Raw genomic sequence first — 27,723 nt, 5'->3', positions numbered from 1 at the left:
TATATGCACGTGCACACGTGTAAGTTTCTGCAAGGAATCTACACGAGTACACAAACGTACCCACATTCTCAAAACAGGTGTACAAATATATGCACGTAGGTGTATTTGAAATGTACATAGTACCTACAAGAATTCATGCATGCATTATACATGGGTGTATATTAGGGCGTCATCGTATGTATATTCATCGTTCAATTGCTATGCTTTCTTGTGATTCAAACTGTGATGATTTGCATCGTGATTGGACTTAGCAATTCGTAGGGGTTATAACTTTCTCTCATTATATGTGTATATATATATGTCGTACGTCAACCCATACGACATAAAATCTGGTACTTCAAGCAACTGTGCTTCAGCATCACCGAAAAACGAAGGTTCCCAAGAAGATTTCTTGCGAAATGAAGCACCAAAATTTTAAATTAGCTAAAGATGATTCCTAATAAAAATTTTTACTAAGAAATATACCTATGAAATTTACAGAAGAAATTGTTTTTTCAAGGCAAACCCTAATGCTCTCTATATTTGCCTTTTTAGGGAAACTATTAAAATTTTAATAAGGTAAATACCTATGAAATTTACAATAGGTAGAAATGATTTTTTTCAAGGAAAAACCTAATGCTCTCTAAATTTAACTTTTCAGGAAAACCTGTTAGTTAGTTTCTTATCTATAAAATTTTTTTCAAGTAAAAATATCCTAAAAAGTCTATACAATTTTCTTCTTTGGGCGAAAACTGCCAAACAGCTCCTAAAGAACCATGACATTTCCTACCTGGATTAAAAATCTCCTCGAATCCAAAAAATAATATTTTCTAAGAGTAAATTACATTTCCTCCATGAGAAAAAAATCACATAAAATTCTCTGAACACCTTTGTCTCAGGAAATAGGCCAAAAAGGTTTAGATGTTGGGGGGGTTCAAGATGAAGAACTTTGTAGAAAAGTGTAGAGTAAAAGATTTCTACTGGACACCCAAACTGCGACATAATAACTCTTCCTAAAATTACTTTGTGCTTTGTGTTTACCTATAAACTTGATCTTGTGGGATGTTCTTTGTGATTTTTTTTAATTCATTCATTATTCGTGTGATTTCTTTTACAGAAAATTGTATGCGTCATGTTACTGAATGTCATCACGACTCTGCTATCGTCTGTCTACTGAAAAATGCTGTTTCAATAAGTCACATTGAGTCATGAAATGTTAAATTAACAAGGTCAAGTTCGTCTTCAGCTGGAGTGGAAGGCGTAAATACATTTTAGCTCTCAGTGAAAACATTAAGTGGTAAAAGTAAATGTATAATATCATTAAGAAAGAAAATAAAATTTGTTACATTTTTTCTGTATGTTAGAAATAAAAAGTTTTATTTTTTCTGCATGTTGGAAAACCCGAATCATTAACAACGAAATACATAGACTTGTTGACTTGAAACACTCCAGTTTCCACCTTATACAATGTCTGCAGCTCAGTCAAAATCAATTTTACAGCATTTGTATCAAGCTTTACATTAATCTCAAGAGAGATTCGTTTTGGAGAACTTTTTCTTTTATGACAGATTCGCGCACTTCAAGATTTCATTATTTTGCTTTTAAATTCACCGTCAAATTCAGAATTTTTCGCGAAAATTCACATTTTCCAGAAAAGAAAGATTTCCCGTTTGAATTCACTGATGTCAATACAAGTCAGAAAACACCAGGACTGGTCGACATTGCTACAAGCAATTTGCAGCTGCTGTGCTGTTAACTTATTGTTCAATATTTTCCAGTTTTCATCCAATCTATCAGTCTCTTCTTATTTCTTGTAATTTTAATACTCGCAGACTTAAATACATTAAGCTTAACTTAGCAATTGTAACTTAGTCCCAAATTATCCTATTTTAAACATATTTACTGCACCCGTTTAGATTATGCCATGTTTCCTCTTAGCTAAAACTTATTGTATAAAGATCTTGAAAATACACCAAAAACTCAGTAAGTCCATTTGAGTTTGACTGTTCGTTTCAACACATTTGAAATGACACAGGTCCTTCACAACTGCAATGTCCAAGGGAGTCACTTCATGACCACGTCCCACTCTCTGTTGGATTTTGGGAAGAAGTCCTTTCTCATATCGAATATTTAAAACGTCATCACCTTTCCCTGTGAATTGCTAAAGGAATATGATTTTGCAAGAAAGATTATTTGATTGTGAAGTTGCCTTTGTAAAGTCTGATTGCAGGAGGTCGCATTGGTAATTCAGATTGATACATGAACAAACGGAAATAATTGTACATTACGCTTTCGGTAAATTAAATATCCTTAATCTTTTTTCTTTGTCAAAACGAGAATAAATCTGTTTTTATCCTTTCAAAACAGTTTTTTTTATCTTTCACTTGAAGTCAGACACATTTCTTCCTTAATTGTCACTGTCATTTTTTTTTTGCTTCAAACATAGCCATATTTAGTTTCATTTAAAAACAGCCGTATGTTCTCTGATAGGCACATGATCAAAAGGTACCCATGTTTTTCTTTTCATTCACAAACCAACCGCATTTGTGTTAGATTTTCAGAAACCAGCAAATACGAAAAGAATGCTGACACAGAATAATGCATCTTCTTTTGTCATATACTCAAAATAGTCCTTAATCTCTAAAGCAAGGAACACTTAGCCCTGAAATTCTCTGTGAAAAAGTGTGATTAAATTTGTGCCTTTTTGTCAAGTTTGGATCACGTTAACTTTCGTCACGATCTACCAAATCACTGCAAATGTTTAACTCACTGTTGCCTTTCTTTCACTCACTGTCACAGCGTCTGGGCTATGAATCATAGTCTTCTCTTTTTACTGCAATAAGTTTTTCCACTCACTGAAGTTATTTCCTTCCTCACAATGCCAGTGTCTTGAGTACTTCAGTTAGAACTGTACAGTCACAGTTCCTTCGCCTGAAACACTATTTTCAAAGACTTCCTTGACGCAGCTGCTACAGTTTCTTCACTAGAATCACTACTTCCACTCACACCTCATTCTCAAGTTCCTCTTCCATGAGGGTCGCGTACGGGACGGGCAGAAGGGCGTCGTCGATGGTCTCCTGACGCTGCAGGACAATACCGTGGGGATGGCTATGGTGGGCCGTTGGGACAGGGTTCTCAGGAGGCGTCGGGGATACCCTGAGTTCAGGCGTGGTGGTGCCCCCCGGCTCCCCACCTGCCCAAGAAGGCCCAGCGGTTGGCGATCGCCTCAAGCTACTGACGGAGGTGCTGTCGAGGCTCCTGCCTCTGGGGGCTACCTCGTGCAGGAGGGGCGTCGCCACTCTGTAGTTCTCGAGGTCGAGGCTTTGGCTCTGGCAGGAGCGGCGTCTCGCCAGGGGGTGGTGGCAGATGGCCGTGGCACCTTCCCCGGTGATGCAGGCGCCTCGCGTGGTTCCTTCGTCGATGCTTCGATCTGGAAAAGACATCAGATGGTGAGAACGGGGTTTCCCTGGCGCTCTGACCTGGGAAAGTCATAACCTAAGCAGATTAGGGAGGAAAGATGTTTCTCCCGTGTTGCTAACAGATCAAAGACTATTGCAACCTCTCCTTCGTCAGTTTTATTCAACATGGTTTTGTTGCAACGTCTACTTTGTTCCTTATCTCTATCAATGATCTTTGCGGCGTTCTTCCTCTTCTATTCACTCTTCAGTTGATGAATCTACCATCCATATCAGTAACTTCTATTGGCTGAACTCCATTTTGAACTTCCTTTCTTTAAAAACTTGCTTTTGAACTTGTGGACCTTATCTTAAAAGGGGAACCTGTTCCCTAGTTAACTTCTCTGCCTTCATGACATATTTACTGCCTAATGCCGCTTTTATTTTAACATTCAACTGATTAATCCTAAATGCTGATGTTATGCTCGAGTCCCTCACTTCTACAAAAATTCTCTGTCTTGGATCAAGCATGAAACTCATAATGCTAATTCTGCTTCTAAAATTGTTTTACTAATTCTGATTCTAAAATTGTTTTATTATATTGGTTAGATGGGATGGAATATAGTTAGGCCAAATTCCAAGCACTGGGACCTATGAGGTCATTCAGCGCTGGAAAGGAAATTGAGAGTAGGTACGTTTGAAAGGTGTAACAGGAGGAAAACCTCGCTGTTGCGATATGAAATAATTATGAGAGGGTGGACAGCAAGATGGAAGAAAGAGAATAGGAAAGGAGGTACAGTCAAAGGAACGAAAGGGGTTGCAGCTAGGGGCCGAAGGAACGCTGCAAAGAACCTTTAGTAAGGCTGGTTAGATGATGCCTTCCTTCTTCTATAAAGGTTTAATTCCCTGCACTGAAAAATGACGCACGAAAAACCTTTGGAAACTGTACGAGTAATGACAGTTATTACCATTGACAAAAATTTGTGAGCTTAGAAATGTTTCATCATAGAAACCGTGACTCTTGTCGTTGTAATAAATTGGCAAAAACTGGGCGGGTTAGCTTTTGAAGACAAACTGTTATGTCTTCAATTTATTACTTTACCACAGCAAGAGTATGATGGACTTATCAAGTAATAATTATATCCTTTTAAATGAGTCAACTCGCGTATGGAACAAGCCCTAGATGTCAGTAGCTTGCACAGAAAACTTGCGAAGAACAAAATGCCTACAATTGAAAAGGAAGAATGTTGAAAAGAAAATAACAAAGGAAAAAAACATCTGAGATGAATTGACAGACAAATAAAAAAACACTGAAGCAAAAAAAAAAAAAAAAAAAAAAACTCAGAAAATGCAAACCTCCGCCAAGTCAAACCACTAAGAGCCCATATTACTTTTTGACCAGAAATGGTTCGAAGTCAGGATCTAAAGAAAGTTTTACTGGTTAGGAGCAGACAAAACCTACCAGACTTTCTTTAAAGTCTTCATAATTAAATCTGGTTTACAAAATCTAACATACTAGTTTATTTACTGTCGGTTTCTCAAGTCAAGGGCATCCGGAACACTCTCCAACCTCTCCCACAATTTCGTAAAAATCCAGACGCAAGTTTTTCGACAATCCGACTGACCAAAAGACAAACAATCATGCCACACAAAACCAAATAAGTATGACAGTGACAGAGAGGACTTCATATCAGTATTACAGCCTCTTTTGAATTTGAAAACATCAGCATCAATAATACAGTCAGAGAGACCATTCCACAGTCTGGCAATGTAAGGGATGAAAAATCTTTGTCATTCGGCAGAGATCATCCCACAAGTCTGGCAGTTGAAAGATGAAAACCCTCTGTCATTCGGCACCTCAACGGAATGTGAATATTTGCTCTCCAAAGCCAGTTCCACCTACTAATTATTAAAGAAAACTTCAGAGATAAATTTTGTATGAAATGGCTCAGGGCTAACGAGGATGTGAAACTTTCCGATCAAATAGGAATTTATGCTAATGACTCACTACGCCCCCTTATTTCTTTCGTTTTGTTTTGCCTCATTCTGACATATATTATGAGTATTATTTAGAAGATGAACCCTATTCATATGGAACAAGCCCACCAAAGGGGCCGTTGACATAGTTAGGAAATGATGATGATAATGAGACTAATAAGAATAACAAGAGATGATCATTACCATTTTCGGAATTCGACCAAAATAGCTAAATCCTCCCGGAAAGTAAAAAGTATTTTCCTACCGAGTCAAATATACACATAAACCTAAGATGTGTCTAACAGTGAATTTGAAGACATAAACCTTGAATAAAGAGAACAACCCATGCATTTTTACGCAATATTTCTGTCCAGTAGTGAAATAATTCTATGTCTAATGTAATTGGCCCACGATGTCAAAAATAATATATGTAAAAAGGGAAACCAAAGTGATATCCAGAGGAAAAATAAGACACCTCCCCCAGTGAGCGGCCTTAGGAATTTGAAAGTGGAAACTTAATTGCTTTTTTCATTAGTGTGTGATCCGATTTCTGAATAAATCAGATATGATTTTTTTTTCATCAAAAATTTTGCTTCTTTCACGGCGGATTTCAAAGCCGTATTATGATCGAATCCAATCAATTCTCTCAACTCTCTTATGAGATCAATCAATCCCTCGATTTCTTCATTGTCTACTGGTATAGTGGTTAGTGTCGCGGCTGCCACTTGGATGTCGCGGGTTCGCGTCTCCCCCCGGGCGATGAAAAATCACTGGCTCTATGTCATGATCAGTTACTGCTGCAGTGTTGGGGCTGCGGTGGGAGGTTGAAACCATCATTCTTTGGAAGTTTCAAGAATTTCAAGTCAATGGTCCCTTTGGTGTGCTTGTTCCGTGTGAATAGGTTTCATCTACTGAATAATAATAATAATAATAATAATAATAATAATAATAATAATAATAATAATAATAATAATAATAATAATCTAAGATGGTTTTCTGGAACGAATTACTACATTCGTAACTTGAAGTCTCTACGTTCAAGAGACAAAATACAAATTATATTTTTAAAATAATTTCTCCGCTTTTCATGGACAATCTACCAACAGGCCTCAATCCTCGAAGTTCTACAAATCCAAAGGTACATATCAATATGAAATTCTCAAGAGATTACCTCTGTAACCCCGTAATTTCAAACCATCCAAAAACAGTACAGAACTCAATTCAAAAATTAGTCTTTTTGACAGCCACATTATCCCTAATCAGTTGTCTAATTGTCTCACTGTCATTTAGAAACATCTCACATTCAGTTTTCTAAACTGAAAACTTTTTTTTTTATCCCAGTCAATCTGTTCAACTGTCATGCCTCGCTGCCTTGCAAATGTCATTTAGAAACTCATGACGTTTAATCTTCTAACCTGAAGACTATTTCTCCATCCAAATCAACCCTCTCAACTGCCAAAATTTTTACATCTGCCTCAGCTGACTTATTCAACTGTCAAAAATTTTACCGCCGCCTCAGCTGACTTATTCGACCGCCAAATATTATACAGCTGCCTCATTCAACTGTCGAAAATTTTACAGCTATCTTTTTCAACTGTCAAAAATTTTACAGCTGCCTTTTTCAAGTGTCAAAAATTTTACAGCTGCCTCGGCTGACTTATTCAACTGTCAAAAATTTTACAGCTGCCTTTTTCAACTGCCAAAACTTTTACAGCTGACTTATTCAACTGCCAATATTTTACAGCTTCCTCTGCTGACTTATTCAACGGCCAAAAGTTTTACAGCTGCCTCAGCTGACTTATTTAACTGCCAAAAATTTTACAATTGCAGCTGGTTTATTTAACTGTCAAAACTTTTACAGCTGCCTAATTCAACTGAGCAAAATTTTTACAGCGGCCTTATTCAACTGTCAAAAATTTTACACCTGACTTATTGAGCAGTCAAAAATTATACAGCTGCTTCACTCAACCGTCAAAAATTTTACAGCAGCCTCATTCAACTGTCAAAAATTATACAGCTGACTTATTCAACCGTCAAAAATTTCGCAGCTACATCAGCTGACTTATTAACAACTGTAAGACGACTTACTTGCTGAAATCACTCTGAAGTTCCTCAGATTCTCGGCGCTGCGCACTTTCCTCGAAGCTTCGACCACAGAATGCTGTCTCCGGAGGACGCTGTGGTCCAGCGAATCGGACGCGAGGCGCAGACGGGCGTTGTGCCGCCCGTGGTGGGCGTGGGTGGAGGTGAGGCCGTGGGCTGGACTGTGATGTAGAGGGCGCGTGCACCTGTGGATTGGCGTCTGATCTATGTGTGGGACGCTTATGCGGCATGACGGAGGGACATGGACCTGTAGAAGGAATTTCGGTCAGAGAGATCTGTCGATGAAAGTTACTGTGATTTCATGTATATATGTATGTATACATGTATGTATGTATATAGGTTAATCAAGATATACAGGAGTTTATAACCCTGGTACTGTCTATTCTATCACTGTCACCTTTGTCAATATTTTCATCATGTTTTGTACCATTCATTATTTCTTAACTTTTTATACACATTTATATACATACATACATCTACAGGTATGTATACAAATATGTATAAAAGGTGAAGATAATGAATGGTACGAAACGTGAAAATACTGACAAAAGGTGATAGTGATATAACAGACAATACCAGGATTATAAACTCCTGTATATCTTGATAGACCTTTCAAACCTTAACAAATCGTTATATATAAATATACAGGTATGTATACAATATACATACACATATCTATCTATCTCTTTGTATATATATATATATATATATATATATATATATATATATATATATATATATATATATATATATATATATATATATATATATAAAACCCTCTCTTGCACACATGAAGGAAGACCTCCATTGCCCAACATTATACATGAAGAATGTTCGGCGCTAATCAACTTTTAATTTGCATTCAATTAGTGAGCGAGATAGGATGCGATGTATCAATCCCTGTTATGGATTTTCATCAACTGGGGAAATGGGGAATGATTGTGAAACCTCACGAAAAAGGGATTTGCTGGAGAGGCGCCTTTTTTTTTTTTTTTAGGGGGGGATATTTAATTGAAAATAGGGAAATCAGCTAATGCTATTATGCTTCTGTCTCTCTCTCTCTCTCTCTCTCTCTCTCTCTCTCTCTCTCTCTCTCTCTCTTTGAGAACTGAAGAAAACTAAATTAATAACAACTCAACTCTCTATCTCTCTCTCTGTAACCGAGATAATATACGCTCTTTTTGGATAATATTCTGAAAAAGAGAAATAGATGAAAATATGTTTTATAATATATATATATATATAAACTATATATATATATATATATATATATATATATATATATATATATATATATATATATATATGTATATATATATATATACATATGAAGAGTAAAAAATTGGAACGAACCCCGATCCACGCTGTAACCATCTAAAAGTACAATAATTAAACTCGCCAGTTCTGGCAGATAATCTATAACTTGCTCCCTGGGAGATGCAAAAACAAAAAATAATTAAAAATAACAAATAAATGAAAAAAGGACGAAGGAGCGTGCTAATGTATGCATATACGCGCACACACACACACACACACACACACACACACACACACACACACACATACCCTTTTAGTGAAGCTGCGAGATAACTCTATTTTGAATTGCAAAGTTACCAAGACAAAAAAGAACGGTTTGAGAAGACGATTTTTTTTTTTGGTGGGGGGGTGGTCCACTTTGCCACGGCGGGCTTTGAAACCATATACGCATCTGACGAGGGATAGAACAGCAATTTTAGTACCATATGAATATCAGGAATGCAAAACTTTACCATGAATTTTCAAGGAAACACATGAGATAATAGCGAGGTTCAAGCACTCGGGGAGGGGAGAGAGAGAGAGAGAGAGAGAGAGAGAGAGAGAGAGAGAGAGAGAGAGAGAGAGAGAGAGAGAGAACTGGCACAATTACTTTCCTCCAGTAAGTCATTTGCATCAGAACAATAGCGAGGTTCAAACACTGGGGAAAGAGAGAGAGAGAGAGAGAGAGAGAGAGAGAGAGAGAGAGAGAGAGAGAGAGAGAGAGAGAGAGAGAGAGAACCGACACAATTACTTTTCTTCACAAAGTCAGCAGCATCAGAAGTTTCCTATCTCACTTTAAGAATCGTCTTCCAAAGGGATTACTGATACGTCAAAAATATTCCTGTTCGATACTTTACTAATGTAAAGGATGATTTTGTATCATCTTATTTATATTTTTGTAAATGACAATGCAACCATTACAGTTTAATATTTAAATTACATTTTTGTTTGTTTATTTATTTATATATTTTGTTAATTTATCTATTCCTCTGATCATCTTTTCTGTAAGTAATTCCCATTACCTTCTGTTACTTCTTTCGAATGAACACCACAATACTCTTTGGACGTTTGAATTAAGCCAATGGCCCCTGTGGCTGGCTTGTTCCATATGAATAGGGTTCATCTTCTGAATAATAATAATAATAATAATAATAATAATAATAATAATAATAATAATAATAATAATAATAATAATAATAATAATAATTGAATTTAAGTCAAAGCTTGAATGGTGGGCAATGTCCCATATGAATAGGCTTAATCTTCTGAACAATATAATAATAATAATAAATAATAATAATAATAATAATAATAATAATAATAATAATAATAATAATAATAATACCACAATGAGTTCTGTCCACTCTTTTATCTAGTATTGGTAATACTGTCCTTCAAAATTAGGCACTGAAATAACGATCGCTTTTTTTTTTTTTTTTTTTTTTTTTGCTCCAAGTTATTTAAATAAACATTAAAAAATGTTTCTAATGTTTTTGGAAACTGACTCGACTCTCTGGGGATCAGTTTTAATTATTTTTCCGTCTTCACAATAATGGTGTTTTTCATATATTGTCAAAAACAATGTGTGTATATATATATATATATATATATATATATTCCTCATGTATGTGTACACTGCAAGTATATGTTTCGTTCTTCTAATAAGACCGATATATAACAAGAAACAAAATATTATCTGGTGTACAAAAGAGCATCACATAACTTCCTCATTCTCTTTCAGTTCTCCACTTACTGAAAAATTCAGGTTCTCCTCCCCGAACCTCCTGGTTTACTCTCTCTCTCTCCTCTCTCTCTCTCTCTCTCTCTCTCTCTCTCTCTCTCTCTCTCTCTCCAAACGTCCACAGAATTCACGAATATTTATATCAGAGTTGTTTTAATAAAGTGCGTTTTACCTTGTCTAAAACTAATAGGATTCTATTTCAGTGTCTATCATACGATGTAATGGCTGTATCGTACACCTAACTGTTATATAAAAACATGAAGATAATGAATATGCATCTGACTTAATTTCAAAATAATTCTTAACGTAAATAATATTCGTTATATATCCTAATTTTTCGAAAAGGCAAGCATTGAGTCCAATTTATTGAAATATCAAACGTACTCAAATTACGCTCCGATTATTTCCAGTAAAGAGATTATTATTTATCTATCATGAATTTCCATTTATATGTCTTGTTCAGGCCCGATAAAACTAGAAAAAGGAGAAGAGAAGGAAGAAGAGAAAGAAAAAGGCACAAAGGGTAACCTTGAAAAGAAAGAGGTCTCGCCATAAAAAATATTTTTTATTGTTTTTAACCTCGATCGTTATTTATGTTTTCTTCTCTAATGTCACAGCTCTTCTTTCTGTATTGCCTATTGCCTTCTGATACTTCTTTTAAATGAACACCATAATATTCTTTGGAAGCTTAAAGAATTTCAAGTCGGTGGCCCCTCGTGGTGGGCTTGTTCCATATGAACAGGGGTCATCTCCAGAATAATAATAATAATAATAATAATAATAATAATAATAATAATAATAATAATAATAATAATAATAATACTAATAATAATAATAAAATATTAATAAGCATTACAGCAGTTTCAGTAACCTACTGTAATGCTTTGAAATAAAGAATTTCTGCTGTAAGAAATGCGCTGTTTCATCCATCGAAATATGAACATTGGACAATCATTGGCTAATACTGATGTGCAGAAAGACGATTTATTAGAAGAATTGAGAAAACTCGGTACAAAATCAACTCGCAAAATGCAGCCATTGTATTCAACAAATAATAAAAATAATAATAATAATAATAATAATAATAATAATAATAATAATAATAATAATAATAATAAGCAGGGAATATATTAAAAATCTTGATGGATTCTTTGATCAACTTCAATGTCTATTGACTCTGAACCGCAAGAAGTAAATGTCATTTCAGTTTGTCGAACTTTTCTTTGTAGGAGCGTGAAAATATATGTATAAATATATGTCAGATTTCACCTCGGTAATTTGCATAACAAATTGACGGTTCGTGAGGTGTCGGGATTTTTCATTCTATTTTTGAATTTCATGATGATTGATGAAGCACTGGTGTTTGGACATTATTATTATTATTATTATTATTATTATTATTATTATTATTATTATTATTATTATTATTATTATTATTATTATTCGACAAATATTAAATTTTTTGTCGCAGAAAAGTGAATTTTAAAGGTATTCCTGGCTATATAATAATAATAATAATAATAAATAATAATAATAATAATAATAATAATAATAATAATAATAATAATAATAATAATAATAATATCATTATTATTATTATTCTAAAGATAACCACTTCTTTATCGCAGACAGGTAAATTTTTTAAGATATTCCCAAATTACTATTATTATTATTATTATTATTATTATTATTATTATTATTATTATTATTATTATTATTATTATTATTCAAAAGATTACCGTTTGTTTATCGCAAAAGTAAATTTTTCAAGATATACCCTGGTTATTATAATTACCATTATTATAATTATTATTTTATTATCATTATTACTACTACTACTACTATTATTATATTATTATTATTATTATCATTATTCAAGCAACCATTTTTGCAACAGAAAAATCAATGCTTAGCGTTCTGCACTTAACACCACCATCGTTAAATAATACCATCATAAACCACCAACCGCTTTCTTTCAATGCCTTCCTCCTCTACAGAATTTTAAGAGGCACTCGGTCAATAAACTCCTTAAAAGCTATCGTCCTCTTCTTCCTCTTCCTCTTCACAAAAGCTGCGAAAATCCTTTTGTTAACGGGGGGAACTTTGGTCGTCATAATATTCTAATGATGAAAAAATACGACTGCATTAAGTCTGGGTCTCGTTTTTTTTTTATCCTCTGCAAAAACGGTTCCTCAGTTTTTTATTTTTGGAGTGTGGGAGGGATAATTGAATGTCTTTTTTAATGTCTTTTTTAGCTTTTCCGTTTGTAATGAGATAATGAGGGCGCTCTGGCCAGTGATTTACTTTTGAAAGAAAGCGTTTCCTTTGCTCCAAATATTTGATGTTAGTAAGGATATATATATATATATATATATATATATATATATATATATTATATATATATATACATATATATATATATATATATATATATATATATATATATATATATATATATATATATATATATATACATATATATATATATATATAAAATATAATATGTATACATATAATATAAACACATACACACACACACACACACACACACACACACACACACACACACACACACACATATATATATATACACACACACACACACACATATATATATATATATATATATATATATATATATATATATATATATATATATATATATATATATATATATATATATATGTTAACATAACATCAAATCTTTAGTCTCATGATCCCAATCTCGTAAAAACAAAATCTGTTTACTTTTTACCGTTTGAAATAAAAAAAAAATGAATAAATAAATTAGCATGAAGAGTTCCACCAATGCCCACGAGACGACTTCCAGGCTTGAACAGTGCCCCCAAAACCCATTATCTCCATTATCTGGGTTCCTGAGGAGCAGACAGGCGTCTGTGGCAGTCTCTAAGCGTCGGAGCCTTTTCTATTAAACTCTCGTGTAAAACTCCTCGCTTCCTAATTGTAGGAGATTGCTTTTGCAGGGAAGCAATGGCTTCTTGTAATGAAGCATCTGTAGAAGTCTGGTCAGCAGATGAGTCTCCTCGGTGAGATTATAGCTTTAGAAGTAGAGCTAAGATAAATCTACTCAAAGTAACTGACTTCGAAATGGTTGCAAAATATGTAGCTTTAGAAATACAGCTGAAATAAATCTATTCAAACAGAGTAATTGACTTCAAAATGGTCGCAAAGTACGTAGCTTTACAGTTACAGCTCAGATAAATCTATTCAAACAAAGTAACTGACTTCAAAATGTTTGCAAAATCCATATCTTTAAAGTCCAGCCGAAACAAATCTATTCAAACAATTAGATTTAGCATTTCCTAAAGATATAACTTACATTAATTGGGTGAAGACGATAGATATAACATGGCTGAATATGTATTATTGTGAATAGAACGTTCATGGAAGAGTGTCGGAGGCTGAAAGACTAACAATTAAAATGTTGGGAGTGATTCAGATACTTGAACATATAGAATTCAGGACAAAGGCCAAGCACTGGGACCTACGAGGTCATTCAGCGCTGAAACGGAAATTGAGAAGAAAAGGTCTGAAAGGTGTAACAGGACGAAAACCTCAAAGCAACCTCAAAGCAGTTGCACTATGAAAGTAAGATGTAAGAAAGAGAATATGAAAGGAGGTACAGTAAAAGGAACGAAAGGAGTTGCAGCTAGGGGCCTAAGGAAGGCACGCTGCAAAGAACCTTAAGCAATGCCTACAGTGCACCGCATGAGGTTCACTGACGGCACTAACCTCCTACGGGAGATCCAAATATTTGCTATGAAAGGTGGAAGGGAGGAAAGTGTGTAATACAAAGAAGTGTGAGGAATTCTGAAGATGAAAAGAAATGGAAAAAACTTGCGAAGGAAAGGAGGGAAAATACGTGAGGCGAAAGAGGAGTAAGTTAGTGACAGAATGAGAAGAAAATGTCAGAGAGGAAGAGATAGTTGGTAAGTTATAATGAACTTAACTGCAGACAACAATAATCTATACTAATCAAATAACTGTAAGTTGCATCTGTCAAATGGTTTGTAAGGGTTCGAATCACGTTTTCCTTTGAATATACTTCATTTTGGGTCAAAATAAACCAGGCCTGACTGCAATGCTGCAAAATTTCTCACAAGGATTTTGCACAGAAACCAGTAAGTACCAGCAAAAATATTATAAAACATGGTTAACTGAATACAGAAGTTCAAGCGAAGCTGCAATGCATTACTACCCTAATACTATTCTTCTTGGATTTTAATACTTTTTATCTATTTATTAACTTAATTTATTTTTTTAATTTTTTTTATAAGTGAGATCCTTTCTTTACCTCCTCTTACTTCTTCCTGACGAACACCATATTTTTTGGAAGTTTAAATTCCAAGTCAATGGCTCCTTTGGGCTTGTTCTAACTAAACAGGCTTCATATTCTGAATAATAATAATAATAATATGAAGGAAATAGACCCTTTCTCAAACAGGTCTTATCGAAAAGGATGGCTATATTATGCGAATTCATCTTATACAGGAACTTTTCTATTTTCCTTGTAACTCCCTTTTCAGGCCCAGCGATGTTGGTCAGCGAAATGATAGCGCGTGGAATGCGGGAAGTCTTTTACTGAAATATTCAATCAGAAATCCGTGGAGTCTTTCGTGGTCTGAATTCAGGTTCTTCTGCGTCAGACCACGAAGGAATCCACGGATTTCTGATTGAATATTTCAATACAAGACTTCTCGCATTACACACACTGTCCTTTTCCCAATATGAATATTGGCCAGTTGGTGACCAACATCGCTGGGCCTGAAAAGCGAATCATAAGGAAAATAGAAAAGATTCTTTATAAGATAAATTCGCATAATACAGCCATCCTTTTCAATAATAATAATAATAATAATAATAATAATAATAATAATAATAATAATAATAATAATAATAATAATAATAATAATAATAATAATAATGATAATAATACAGTGAAGGTTTAAAAGTTAGCCAGGAAAATTGAATTTTATTTTTTCCTGTTAAAATCACGGTCGTTATTTTTGCTTAGCGAGCCAATACGTTTTTTGAACCTTACGAAAACTTTTTTTTTCATAGGATTTGTTGCAGTAGTTCAAAGGGTAATTATTCGCATATATGTAATGCTAATTCTGTAATAAGTGTTCCATTTCGAACTGGTATTAACCCTGTTTACAAATCCCTACATCATTTGGAGGAACACTAACTCCAATGAGAACAGGGTACATCAAAATATAAATTAATTTTTAACTTTACTGAGCACAAGGAACATCAATATATAACGTGGTTTTTAACTTGACTTTATTGAAAAAGAGAACAAAAAATAAAGTAATTTTTGTGGCACTGCCTCCACGTCAAAAAGGAACCAAAAATGAAATTGTACAGTGCACGGCAAAATCTTCAAAATGGGAACTGTGGATTAAAATCTATTCTGAACTATAACTAAGCGTTTTGGGGTATTTTCTAAATGTGATATTTATAGTTCGGCGATGAATACTTATCTCTGAGATACGTTTAACAATTTTCTTAAATAAAATCAGACATACTGGAAGGGGCATTGAAGAAGAGCCAATTATTATTTTCCGACCTCACTCCCTCTCAGAGAGAGAGAGAGAGAGAGAGAGAGAGAGAGAGAGAGAGAGAGAGAGAGAGAGAGAGAGAGAGAAATATTTTGTTACGAAAAAAACTCGATAGCTTTCTGCCTCGGCGATCTATCAGAAATTTTGTGAGGAGCTTAGTGATTGCCGCGGAAATTGAATCAATCGTGTACGGAATCCACATAAGAAACCACAAATCTAAGCCAGAGTCTGTACATACAGAAACTGACAGTAAAAGACATTATTAATATTATAAATGAAAATGCCAATGCCTAATATTCTTGACGTGAATCAAGGGAGATGATTCTCTCTCTCTCTCTCTCTCTCTCTCTCTCTCTCTCTCTCTCTCTCTCTCTCTCTCTCTCTCTCTCTCTCTCATTTTCCTCTTTCTTGCCCCAACGTGATTCACCTCTCTCCTAATTTTCTCATTCTACATCATTCTTATTCCCATTATCGCATTTTTGTTCTTAATCATTTGTTATTTATTTGCTTTACATATAAAGGTTTTATTTATTAAACAACTCATTTAAACTTGATGTTTTCCAAGCTGAGTATGTTTACCTTACAGATCAATGTTGGTTCGAGAAATACCTTGTACATAAAAGCTGTTCTTTATGGACATAGTTGCTACTGAAATGGAGTTCCAACATTACTCTTTTTTAACGATACAGTGATTTTTTTTCTTCTCGTGCGTTTGGCTGTAATGCGTATGAAAGGTTAGTGCTTTCTTAATTATAATTTTAGAGGGCGTTTATGTCTAGTTTATATCTAAAACTCTGAATACTTTTTACATCAATGTGACTTTATTTAATAATAATAATAAAATAATAATAATGAACGGTGTTCTTTCAATAATTGTTTTGTCTCATTGTAAGAAGATAAGAAGACATCTGGCTCTGAAGTGACATGTCAATGACATGAGTCAAGCTAATATTCGAAAGAGTGTCAAGGAATTCTGCGGTCTACGAGGCATGAGGCTGTCTGGGTTGGCTGAAAAATAACAGCCACTGCAGCGTTGGACAGAAGGCGATTTTGGCTCATTGTATTGCAGATTAATTTTCAGAATACTTTGCATACTGACAATTTTTTTTCTTGAACATACATATCGTTATCATAGCTGAGCGACTTGATAATTTCAGCAGCGTTTTGCCAAATAACTCATGGAGCAAAAGTTTGAAATCTCATGGCGGTCCCGTCATCCTTTGGGTATAGATGACGTGTGTATGGCATAAAAGGCTACCCAGATTTTGTGTTCAAATCTAGGGCAATGGAACGACTCCTAAATACAATGAATAATGGTTGCAATAAGCAAGTAATTATTACTGCTTTGAAATGCAAACGTGCCTAAAGAAGGCCAGTAAAATCAAATATCTGGCTTAGGCCTAACGTTAGAGAATTTCCTCTGCGATCCTCAGAGTTCAGTCAGGCAGCGCCGTCAGTTTCTTTCGGGGAAGTTCATGCGGTACGACATTTGGGCAACTTTCGAATTTATTAGTATAAATACTAGTAACACAATTACCACGCATGATGCATCATCGGTAGAGTCTCTGCAGTTTGCATCGGGGTATTTCAAATGTCTGCTGAAAACTTGCACCAGATAGGGTCAACGGGAAGGGAGAAGTTCGAGATTCGACGTTACTAGTGCTCGCACTTTTTCAGAGCTGAGCATCGCAAAGATCAAATTCCTAAACCTTGAAATGGACCTTGAAACTTCTGGAACGCTACGATCACTAGCCATGCTGTTTTGATTGTTTCTTCCGTATAATGAATTTTTATGTTAAATTTCGCTAAAGTTGAATAATAATCTTCAATTTTTCATATTTTACTCAAGAAGTTTTAATTCTCTATCTAATTTTAATAATGAAGCAGAAATTGTCTGATGAATGAAATTATAAAGCGAGAAAAAGAGTCTGACAAAAGCAAAGGTTTCGTCCTTCCATCAGAGAGGAATCCCAGGCGCCCCCTGTACCAGGTAAGCGAGCTCTGATTTCTTTATGGCTTCTTCTTCTTCTTCAACTTTTCGTCTTCAGCCAAAGGAGGATAATCATCTTCTTCCTTCATTTCCTCAGACACCAACTGGGCCTCTGTCCCCTTTGGAAGGGAACAATAAACATGGCGGTCTGTCGACTAAGTGGGTCATAGCACCATCCTTCAATTTAATATTAAACAAATGAATAGAGTCTTTTTCATGCCATCTATCCACTCACTCACTCACTCACTAATAGCTGTCTCTCCATTGGCTCCAGTCAAAGTCTCCCAAATCGGAGGCCTAAAGACGCAGAACAACATTTCTTCAGCAACGCATCTGAAAGCTTCCATCCACAAAGAACCCTCACTCCTTCTTGTGCAGATCTGATCATAGGCCTCAGTTATTGTTATTATCATTCCCTTCCAAAGGGACAGCAGCGGCACAATTGGTGTCCGAGGAAAGAAGGAAGAATTAGATTATCCTCCTCTGGCTGAAGATGAAGAAGAAGAAGAAGCCAGAAAGAAATGATGAGAGCCTGCTTACCTGGCAAAGGGGACACCTGGGATTCCTCTCTGATGGAAGGACGAAACCTCGGCTCTTGACTCTCTTTTTCTCGCTTTTTTAATTTCATTCATTAGACGATTTCTGTTTCATTATCAAAATGAAACAGACAATTAAAATATCTTGAGTAAAATATGAGCAGCTGACGATTATTTTTCAACTGTAGTTAAATTTACCATAAAAATTCTTTATGCCGAAGAAACAATCAAATAAGCATGTATATATATATATATATATATATATATATATATATATATATATATATATATATATATATATATATATATATATATATATATTATTATTTAAATTTGCTTTCAAAAGTATATTTCTACGACAAAATCAACGAGGACTTTGATGAAATGAAAATTATGATTTGCTCTCATTATATATGACTATGGTTCAGGGTATTGTAACGAAACCACTATACACTACAAAGCCTAGCCTACATTCTCTCTCTCTCTCTCTCTCTCTCTCTCTCTCTCTCTCTCTCTCTCTCTCTCTCTCTCTCTCTCTCTCTCTCTCTCATGCTTAGCGGAGCTTAAGTGAGACGTGGCTTCGAAAAGCACTACGGAAGACGTTCTCGGGGAGGAAAACTCTACGGAAGACAAACTCCGGATTTCAATTAATAAAACTCCAATTTTGCAACCTCGTCTCCTCTCAAAGAACGACGAACATCGGCGTCTTACTGCGTTCGAAAAATAGAGAAAACTCTACACATACTGAACGCCGGTGATGCAGCTATCACCTTCAACACCGCATGTTTAACAGAGGGTCTACTAACTTTTTATAATAATCCACGCCTCCATACCCTTTAGCTAGCAATGACAGTGACACCAGGAGTTTCAGGAGGTCCCTCCCACAACACCAAATAATAATAATAATAAAAAAATTCGCTGTTCTGTTCCTCCACTCTCACTCACTGAATAGGGGAAGGACTTTGATGTATGCACATTTTTAATGCACAAGTACAAAGACCAGGGAGAAAAGTGAGCTGTGTTTTCTATCATTGACGGTTATGCTTTCACTTCATCGGAAAATTCGGAGGATCAAGGAAAGGGTTTCAAGCAAATTGCTTTAAGCAGACACGGGAGCACGTGCGTATAAACTTTAGTCATATATACGTGTGTGTGTGTGCTCCTCTGGCTCTGTCGTCTGGACTGGAATGACAAAGACTGCGTTGGGAGTTGATTTAAATTAGGCTTGCCTTAGGAATAGAATAGAGTATAGAATTTACGCCAGATGACAGGCGCTGGAACCTATGAATTCATTCAGCGCTGAAACGGAAATTGAGAGTAAAAAAGCTTGAAAGGTGTAACTGGAAGAAAACCTCGCAGTTGCACTCTGAATCAACTGTTAGGAGACTGTGGTAGGTAAGATGGCAGAAAGAGAATATGAACGGAGATTAAAGTACAAGGAACGAAAGGGGTTGCACCTAGAGGTCAAAGGGACATTACAAAGAACCTTAAAAGCAATGCCTACAGTGCACCGCATGAGGTGCACTGACGGCACTAACCCCCCCTACGGGGAACCTTGCCTTAAGACACCAGGAATCATCGCCCAAAAGCCGTTTTAGAACGTTAAAGAGAGTGCAGACTTCGAGTGGGCCAGCCACCTAATACAAGGTTGGTCAAGGAACAATAGGCTGGCCACTGTCAAATAAACTGACACTGCAGCGAATGGGGGGTTGGGGGGTTACGTTTCCAATTACTTTTTCATTCGCTCTAAATTTCCATCTTTCTTCCAAAAAATTCGAAGAGTTGAAAACATAAAGAATAAATGTCTCTCCTACTGCAGCCTACTATTTTTTGTATTAAATAAAAACTACTTCCGAATAAAAATAATAATAATAATAATAATAATAATAATAATAATAATAATAATAAAACAAATAATAATTATGTATGGGCATATATATATAATATGAAACAAATATATATATATATATATATATATATATATATATATATATATATATATATATATATATATATATATATATATATATATATATATATATATATATATATAATAAATCTCTGCAGAGCTTTCAGGGAATCTCTTCGATACCCCTTTTCAAGGAATTAAAAGGGGGAATCGAACAGATTCCAGAAATCTCTGTAGAGATTTATTTCTAATGTATCTGTACCCAGACATAGCTGTGAATTTGATTTTCCATTTAGAGACTCGTGCTACTATAAGTATTTTCTAATAATAATAATAATAATAATAATAATAATAATAATAATAATAATAACACACGTGGAACACTTTATAACTTCACAATATTCTCTTCAGAAAGCCTCGGTAATCATTCATGCAGCTTCTATTAGTTTAGCATCGAAAATCGTATTATTCAAATGGCGAAGCACATTAGTATGCCGAGAATTTTTTCGTAAATACCAGCAAATCACATTAGGGCCAGAAAGTCTGGAAGAATTTATTGGTCTCCACGTGACAGGGGTCATAAATACAATATGCCACTCTCCGAAGCTGGCCTGGATTACATTAAGAGATTTCACAAGTCCATCTGATGACGCTTTTAATCATTTCATTTTTCACCTTCGAATGTAGCTTTGAAAGTTGTCAAAGTGCTTTTAGAAAGGTCATGTAGAATAGATGTAATATTTCATCGAACTGACAAGTCAGTTGTCAGTAATTTCAAACAACTTTTGGATTTTTTTGTGATGGAACTGATATATAAAACTTTGACCAAAGGCCAAGGGATGGGACCTGTGAGGTCATTCAGCGCTGAAAGGGAAATTAAAAATAAAAAGGTTTGAAGGGTATACCATGGGGAAAACCTCGCTATTGCACTATGAAACAATCGTTAGGATAGGATGGACAGTAAGATGGAAGAAAGGCAATATGAACGGAGGTACAGTAAATTGAATAAAAGGAGTTGCAGTTTCTCCATTTCAAGACTCATGCAACTACGAGTATTTTTTAATAATAATAATATACGGAATTCACTAATAAGAGTTATTCATGTGTATTATTGATTATTAACACAAGCTGTTTTGATTCATTAATAACATCTTGAACTCGTTAATGGCATTTTTACAAGTCAATCGCAAAAAAAGAATAATTTTGACTGATTGATTGATTGAGGCTACTAAAACTGGCGTCGCATGATCCATGTTACTGATGCCGTAATAAATTGATGCAGGAAACTAAAAAATAAGTAAATATATAAATAAATAATTTAAAAGGAGTAAAGAGAACGAAAAATAATTAAACACTATAATTATATCTATAAAAAAAAATCCTTTTCAAAATATAATTAAAAAGAAGTCCTTTCAAAAAATAAAAAAGTCCTTTCTAAGATAAAATTGAAAGAAGTCCTTTCCCAGAAATTAAAGAAAGAAGTCCTTTACTAAAAAATGAAAAATGTCCTTTCTAAAATATAAAAAAGAAGTCCTTTCCAGAAAATAAAAAAGAATTCCTTTCCTAAAGATAAAAAGTCCTTTCCAAAAAATAAAAAATAAAAAAGAAGTCCTTTTAAAGAAAGAAGTACTTTCCAAAAACATTTTAAAAGACGTCCTTTCCAAAAAAAAAATAAATAAAAAAAACGGCCTTTCCAAGAAAACCAGCAAGTATGTCCTTTCCAAAATAAAAATAGAGACGGAGTCCTTTCCAAAAAAAAAAAATTAAAAAGAAGTCCTTTCCAAAAAAAATAAATAAAAAAGAAGTCCTTTCCATAAAAATCATAAAGAAGTCCTTTCCAAAAAAATAAAAAAGGCCTTTCCTAAAAAACTAAAAACGAAGTCCTTTCCAAAATAAAAAAAGAGGTCCTTTTAAAAAAATTAAATAAATAAAAGAAGTCCTTACCAAAATAAGGAAGCCCTTTCATAAAAAGATGTCCTTTCCAAAAAAAGGAAGTCCTTTAGATGTCCCTTCCAAAAAAAGGAAGTCCTTTAAAAAAAAAAGTCCTTTCCAAAAAACAAATCCTTTACTTGCAAAAAAGTCCTTTCCCCAAAAACAAGTAAAAAAAGAAGTCCTTTCCAAAAATAAAAAAGTCCTTCCCCCAATAAAATCTTCAGTTACCGAGGATCACAATGACTGAATTACATCACTACTCACCGATCTCAGCATCGACGGCGTGAAACACAACGAGGAACTCTTCCGGGGCAGCAGCGGGCGTTGGTTGGGCGGTCTCGGCTGTGACGACTGCGTGGGCGTGGTAGGGCCGTGAGGGCACGCGGGCGAGTGGTTCAGAGGTTTGTACTCGGGTTGGTACGGCTCCAGCATCCTGATCTTCCCCCATCTGGTGACGAGATGAGAGGATATTACATCACGGAATTACATCAAATGAGAGGAAATGACATCAAGGGATTATATCAGATCAGTGGAAATTACATCAAGGAATGACATCAAATTAAAGATAATTTCATCATAGGATTTTCTCTGATGAGAGGAAATTACATCAAGGAATTACAACAAATGACAGGAAATTAAATCAAGGAATTACATCAAATGAGAGGAAATTACATCAAGGGATTATATCAGATGAGTGAAAATTACATCGAGGAATTATATCAAATGAGAGGAAATTACATCGAGGGATTATATCACATGAAAGGAACTTACATCAAGGGATTACTGTATATCTAGAGATTGCATCACACAAATCCACTGCAATTGCTAATTACATTAAAGAAATAAACTGCAAGAGAAAATTAAGTGGAGAGAGGAGAGAAAATTACATCAAGTAATGATATCGTGGGATTGCATCACACAAATGTACTGTAATTGAGAATTACACTACAGCAATGAACTAAACGAGACAAATGAGTGTAATGTGAGGATTACTTTAAATTACTTAACAAGATAGAAGTAAACTGCATAATTTATGTTGAGTAATTCTCTCAAGGGATTACATCATGATATGGTATTATTATATATTAATAGACTGGATGAAAAACTGACAGAATTCAACAGAATTACACTAACAAAGGAAACAGCATCATGGAACTGACAAGATCGAAATTCCATCAATTATTACGTTACCTGCGAATTACTAAATGAGAAAATTACATCAGAGATACAGCGGATTGAGTGAAGAGAGTAAACAATTTCTTCCACGCAATCATGTCAGGTAAAGTAATTCCATTAAGCATTACATCATACAAGCAAATCACAACTGATGATTATATGAAGGGGGAAAATTACATCAGACAATGACATTACATAAAAATAAACGACAAGAAGCGACAGAATTACGTCACCTAGTTGGTAGCGTCCTTGCCTTTCAACTGAAATTATATATATATATATATATATATATATATATATATATATATATATATATATATATATATATATATATATATATAGACTACCACAGCAACAACAAAATAATTATCTTAAGCTGCAAAGATGCAAAGTTCTCACCTGTGCACAAACAGGATTATCGCCACTATCCACAACATTAGCACTAGAAGGACCAAGGTGATCTCCTCAGCTCTGACCACAGGCGCCTGGGTATCCGTGACTATCTCTGAAAAAGATATGTTATTATTATTATTATTATTATTATTATTATTATTATTATTATTATTATTATTATTATTATTATTGAGAAGGTGAATCAAGCAGGTTCTCGAAAGCTCTTGTTTATATACATATTTTTTCTAATATATATTTACACTTATACCACTGTGCATTTCTTCACCATTATTATTATTATTATTATTGATCAAAATGAGCTACCTTTCAGGGTATGTTAACAGATTTCCATAATTTATTATTATTATTATTATTATTATTATTATTATTATTATTATTATTATTATCATATTATTATTATTATTATTATTATTATTATTATTATTATTATTATTATTGATCAAAATTAGCAACCTTTCGGGCTATGTTAACAAAATTCTGAATGTGAAAGGGAAAATGCAAAGCAAAGTAACAGATATGGATGGATATTCGCAAAATTATTTTTGCGAACATTAAAAATTTGCTTGACACACAGTCACATTATTATATTCCTTTTCGTGACCCACCAACATTATTCTTTTTCATTCTTGTTAATCTTCTTACATTCACCAGCTATTCTTCACATTTTTAACTGTTTCCTGAGGTTCAGTCAAAGCGTGCTCTCAATTTGAAGGATTTCTTTATAATTATTATTATTCAGTTATTTTTCAGAAGATGAACCCTATTCATATGGAACAAGCCCACCACAGGGGCCACTGACTTGGAATTCTTAAAGCTTCCAACCATGGTTTGTTTTCTGTTCTTCCTAGATTTTAAAATTGGTTCCCACAGGGGATGTCCATCAGTGAATTATGGGTTCCATACTAAACATCACAACAAAAATATTTGTAGCATTCCTTCGTCACTGATAACAGGTGTTAGCCATCCACCATATTCCATCCTTGGGCTATCCACAGCTATAGGCACCCCAGTACTACCCAAATTGGGCCAAGGCTACAGTATATCATTGATGGCAAATCCACTGCAACTGAAGTCTTTACCATATCATCCATAACATCAGAAGGTTTTAGGATATCAATCACCTAAGCTAGAGGCTTTAAGATTCAGTCCATAACTTCTAAATTTGGAATATCATACATACCTTTGATTTGGAAGAAGATGGCTGAGGTGTTGTCCATGGTGTCCGCTGTCAGTTTGACCTCGTACACAGTCCACGGCTCTACACCTTCCTCCAAAGTTACTCCACGACTGTTGGCTCCAACGCGTCCTAACATTCGCCTGGAGACAGAAAAAGAAAACAGATGTAGCGAGAAGCAGAAAAATAAGACAGTTGCGGGGAGAGATGACATCTATCTTACCTCTTATTAATACCAAAGAAGTTTCAATTCAATTACCATTAGTCGTTACAGGAAAATATTTCAGTTACAAAAGATATTCTGGAAGTGAGACTGGCAACCCCTTTGCTAGCTAGAATATGAACATGATATTTAGGCCAAAGGTTAATTTTTTCAGTGTCCCATTTCTTCGACTTGAATGGAAAATCTTCGTGGAAACCGAAAACTTGACTTCATTATCAAACCGCAGTCCTATTTCTCTATAGCGAGCCGTCAGATACTCCACACAAATTAACAAATGATTGGAAATTTTATATTTATATATATACATATATATAATTATATATACATATATATATATATATATATATATATATATATATATATATATATATATATATATATATATATATATATATATATATATATATATATATATATATATATATATATATATACATAATATATATATATATAAAAACAAATAACTCAATAATGTACATTTTATGTACATTTTATTTACATATATATTTATATAAGCATATATACTATATATATATATATATATATATATATATATATATATATATAATATATATATATATATATATATACAATATAAAACTGCCATTTTTCATGCCTGAAAATAAAAAATCCATCTCCTAACTCTTATATGTGTAACATTCCAGAGGCTTACAGTTCAAGCAAATCTAATTTGCGAGCACATTATAATTATGATTATTATTATTTTATATAATAATTATCATTATTATTATCACTCAGAAGATGAACCCTGAACAATAATAAAAATAATAAAAATAATAAAGTAGAAATACAAGCAAACGAAGATAAATAAAATTTTTAAAATGAATTATGATTTTCCTTAAAATTGCAGAAAAATTTTTTTCAGAGACGCTGTACAGTAAGCAACCTCTCCTTATTCTTCCTTCAATCTCATATTTTCTCCTCCTGGCATCCTCCAACTCCATTCTGTCACCCGAATACAGAGGAATAAATCCTAAAGAGGCGACATACATAGCTCAATGAGGACTATTGTTGTCAATACTTAGAAGTCAGCGTATTCTCAGGAAAAAAAAGTATCACGTACTAGGAGTCGGTCCTGTGGAAGCTGACTATTTCATATGAGAGAGAGAGAGAGAGAGAGAGAGAGAGAGAGAGAGAGAGAGAGAGAGAGAGAGAGAGAGAGAGAGAGAGAGTCAAAATCGGAATTCCTCCGCGGCCTGTATGTCGAGAGATGTAACGCAGAATCTTCTGAATAATAATAATAATAATAATAATAATAATAATAATAATAATAATAATAATAATAATAATAATAATAATAATAATAATGTGTTTAAATTAGTCATTTCTAACTACATTGGTCACTTGTTAAATAAAATGTTGAGTGGTAAACTATTTTAATAGTAAGTTATCCGGCGTCACAACAGCAAAGGTCATCGAAATGGAAAAAATGTCACAAAAATCTTTTTCTTAACAGCTCTACACACACACACACACACACACACACACACACACACTTCATAAAAGCCATAACACGGTAACAAATATAAAAATCATGATGTAAAAATCCATAAGAGCTCTTAAGACACTTCACAGTTACTTAAAACTACCAATAAAAATAGATTATATGCTGCTGAGGAGTCCAGCTCCTGCTGTAACTTAGAATCACACTATTTATTGTCTCTAATCGACAGTACGATGCTGCTTTGAAAGAAGTATGGAAAGGTCTATTTTTCTTTTTATGCGACAGTTAATGTCTCAAGTTTCTGTTGCATCTTTACATCAGGTACTAACAAGAAACTAATATATATATATATATATATATATATATATATATATATATATATATATATATATATATATATATATATATATATATATATATATATAATATTATATATATATTAACCTATATAATATATAAATTTTGACAAAACCTCTTAACAAAAATACCTCCGACATGATCATCAAAACATCTCTTATTTATCTAGAATGAATGTATATATATGTATGTATCTATCAGATCTATGTATCTGATAAAAAGAATGTGTAAGCACACAAACAAAAACAGGTGTTTACATCACGCGCGACGCCTCCAAACCCCCAAAATAACAATCCCTCTTTTCTTTTGTTTTTCAAATTCATTAAGTCTGTTTAAGCGCCCTGATCCTCTTCCAATCAAACCGGAGGAAAGTAAATAAAGGGATTTTCCCCGCAGCGCGATTCTCTCACCCCTCATTGCAATCAAAGCGAAGCTACACACACACACACAAGGCTTTCGGCGCCCCCCAAATTT

The 27,723-nt window shown here is 34.1% G+C and overlaps 1 protein-coding gene across 7 annotated transcripts in view; it reads right to left on the bottom strand.

Moving 5' to 3' along the window:
• Positions 1 to 1,078: 1,078 nt before the first annotated feature.
• LOC136855905 (uncharacterized) overlaps positions 1,079 to 27,723 on the bottom strand; it is a 174,632-nt gene continuing 147,987 nt past the window's right edge. For 6 of the 7 annotated variants that reach the window (XM_067133350.1, XM_067133355.1, XM_067133351.1 and 3 more), the window contains 5 exons: positions 25,211 to 25,347; positions 24,016 to 24,121; positions 22,705 to 22,888; positions 7,440 to 7,701; positions 1,327 to 3,409 (listed from right to left, as the gene is read on the bottom strand). In XM_067133350.1, the coding sequence (XP_066989451.1) occupies positions 2,982 to 3,409; positions 7,440 to 7,701; positions 22,705 to 22,888; positions 24,016 to 24,121; positions 25,211 to 25,343 (1,113 nt within the window). In that variant the 5' untranslated portion in view covers positions 25,344 to 25,347 and the 3' untranslated portion in view covers positions 1,327 to 2,981. Of the gene's footprint in view, positions 3,410 to 7,439; positions 7,702 to 22,704; positions 22,889 to 24,015; positions 24,122 to 25,210; positions 25,348 to 27,723 lie in introns of all 7 variants that reach the window. The other variant, XM_067133353.1, reaches the window with a different exon arrangement.

This window comes from Macrobrachium rosenbergii, chromosome 33 (assembly GCF_040412425.1).
Source record: "Macrobrachium rosenbergii isolate ZJJX-2024 chromosome 33, ASM4041242v1, whole genome shotgun sequence".
Lineage (NCBI taxonomy): Eukaryota > Metazoa > Arthropoda > Malacostraca > Decapoda > Palaemonidae > Macrobrachium > Macrobrachium rosenbergii.
This window is presented reverse-complemented; position numbering and strand designations above follow the sequence as displayed.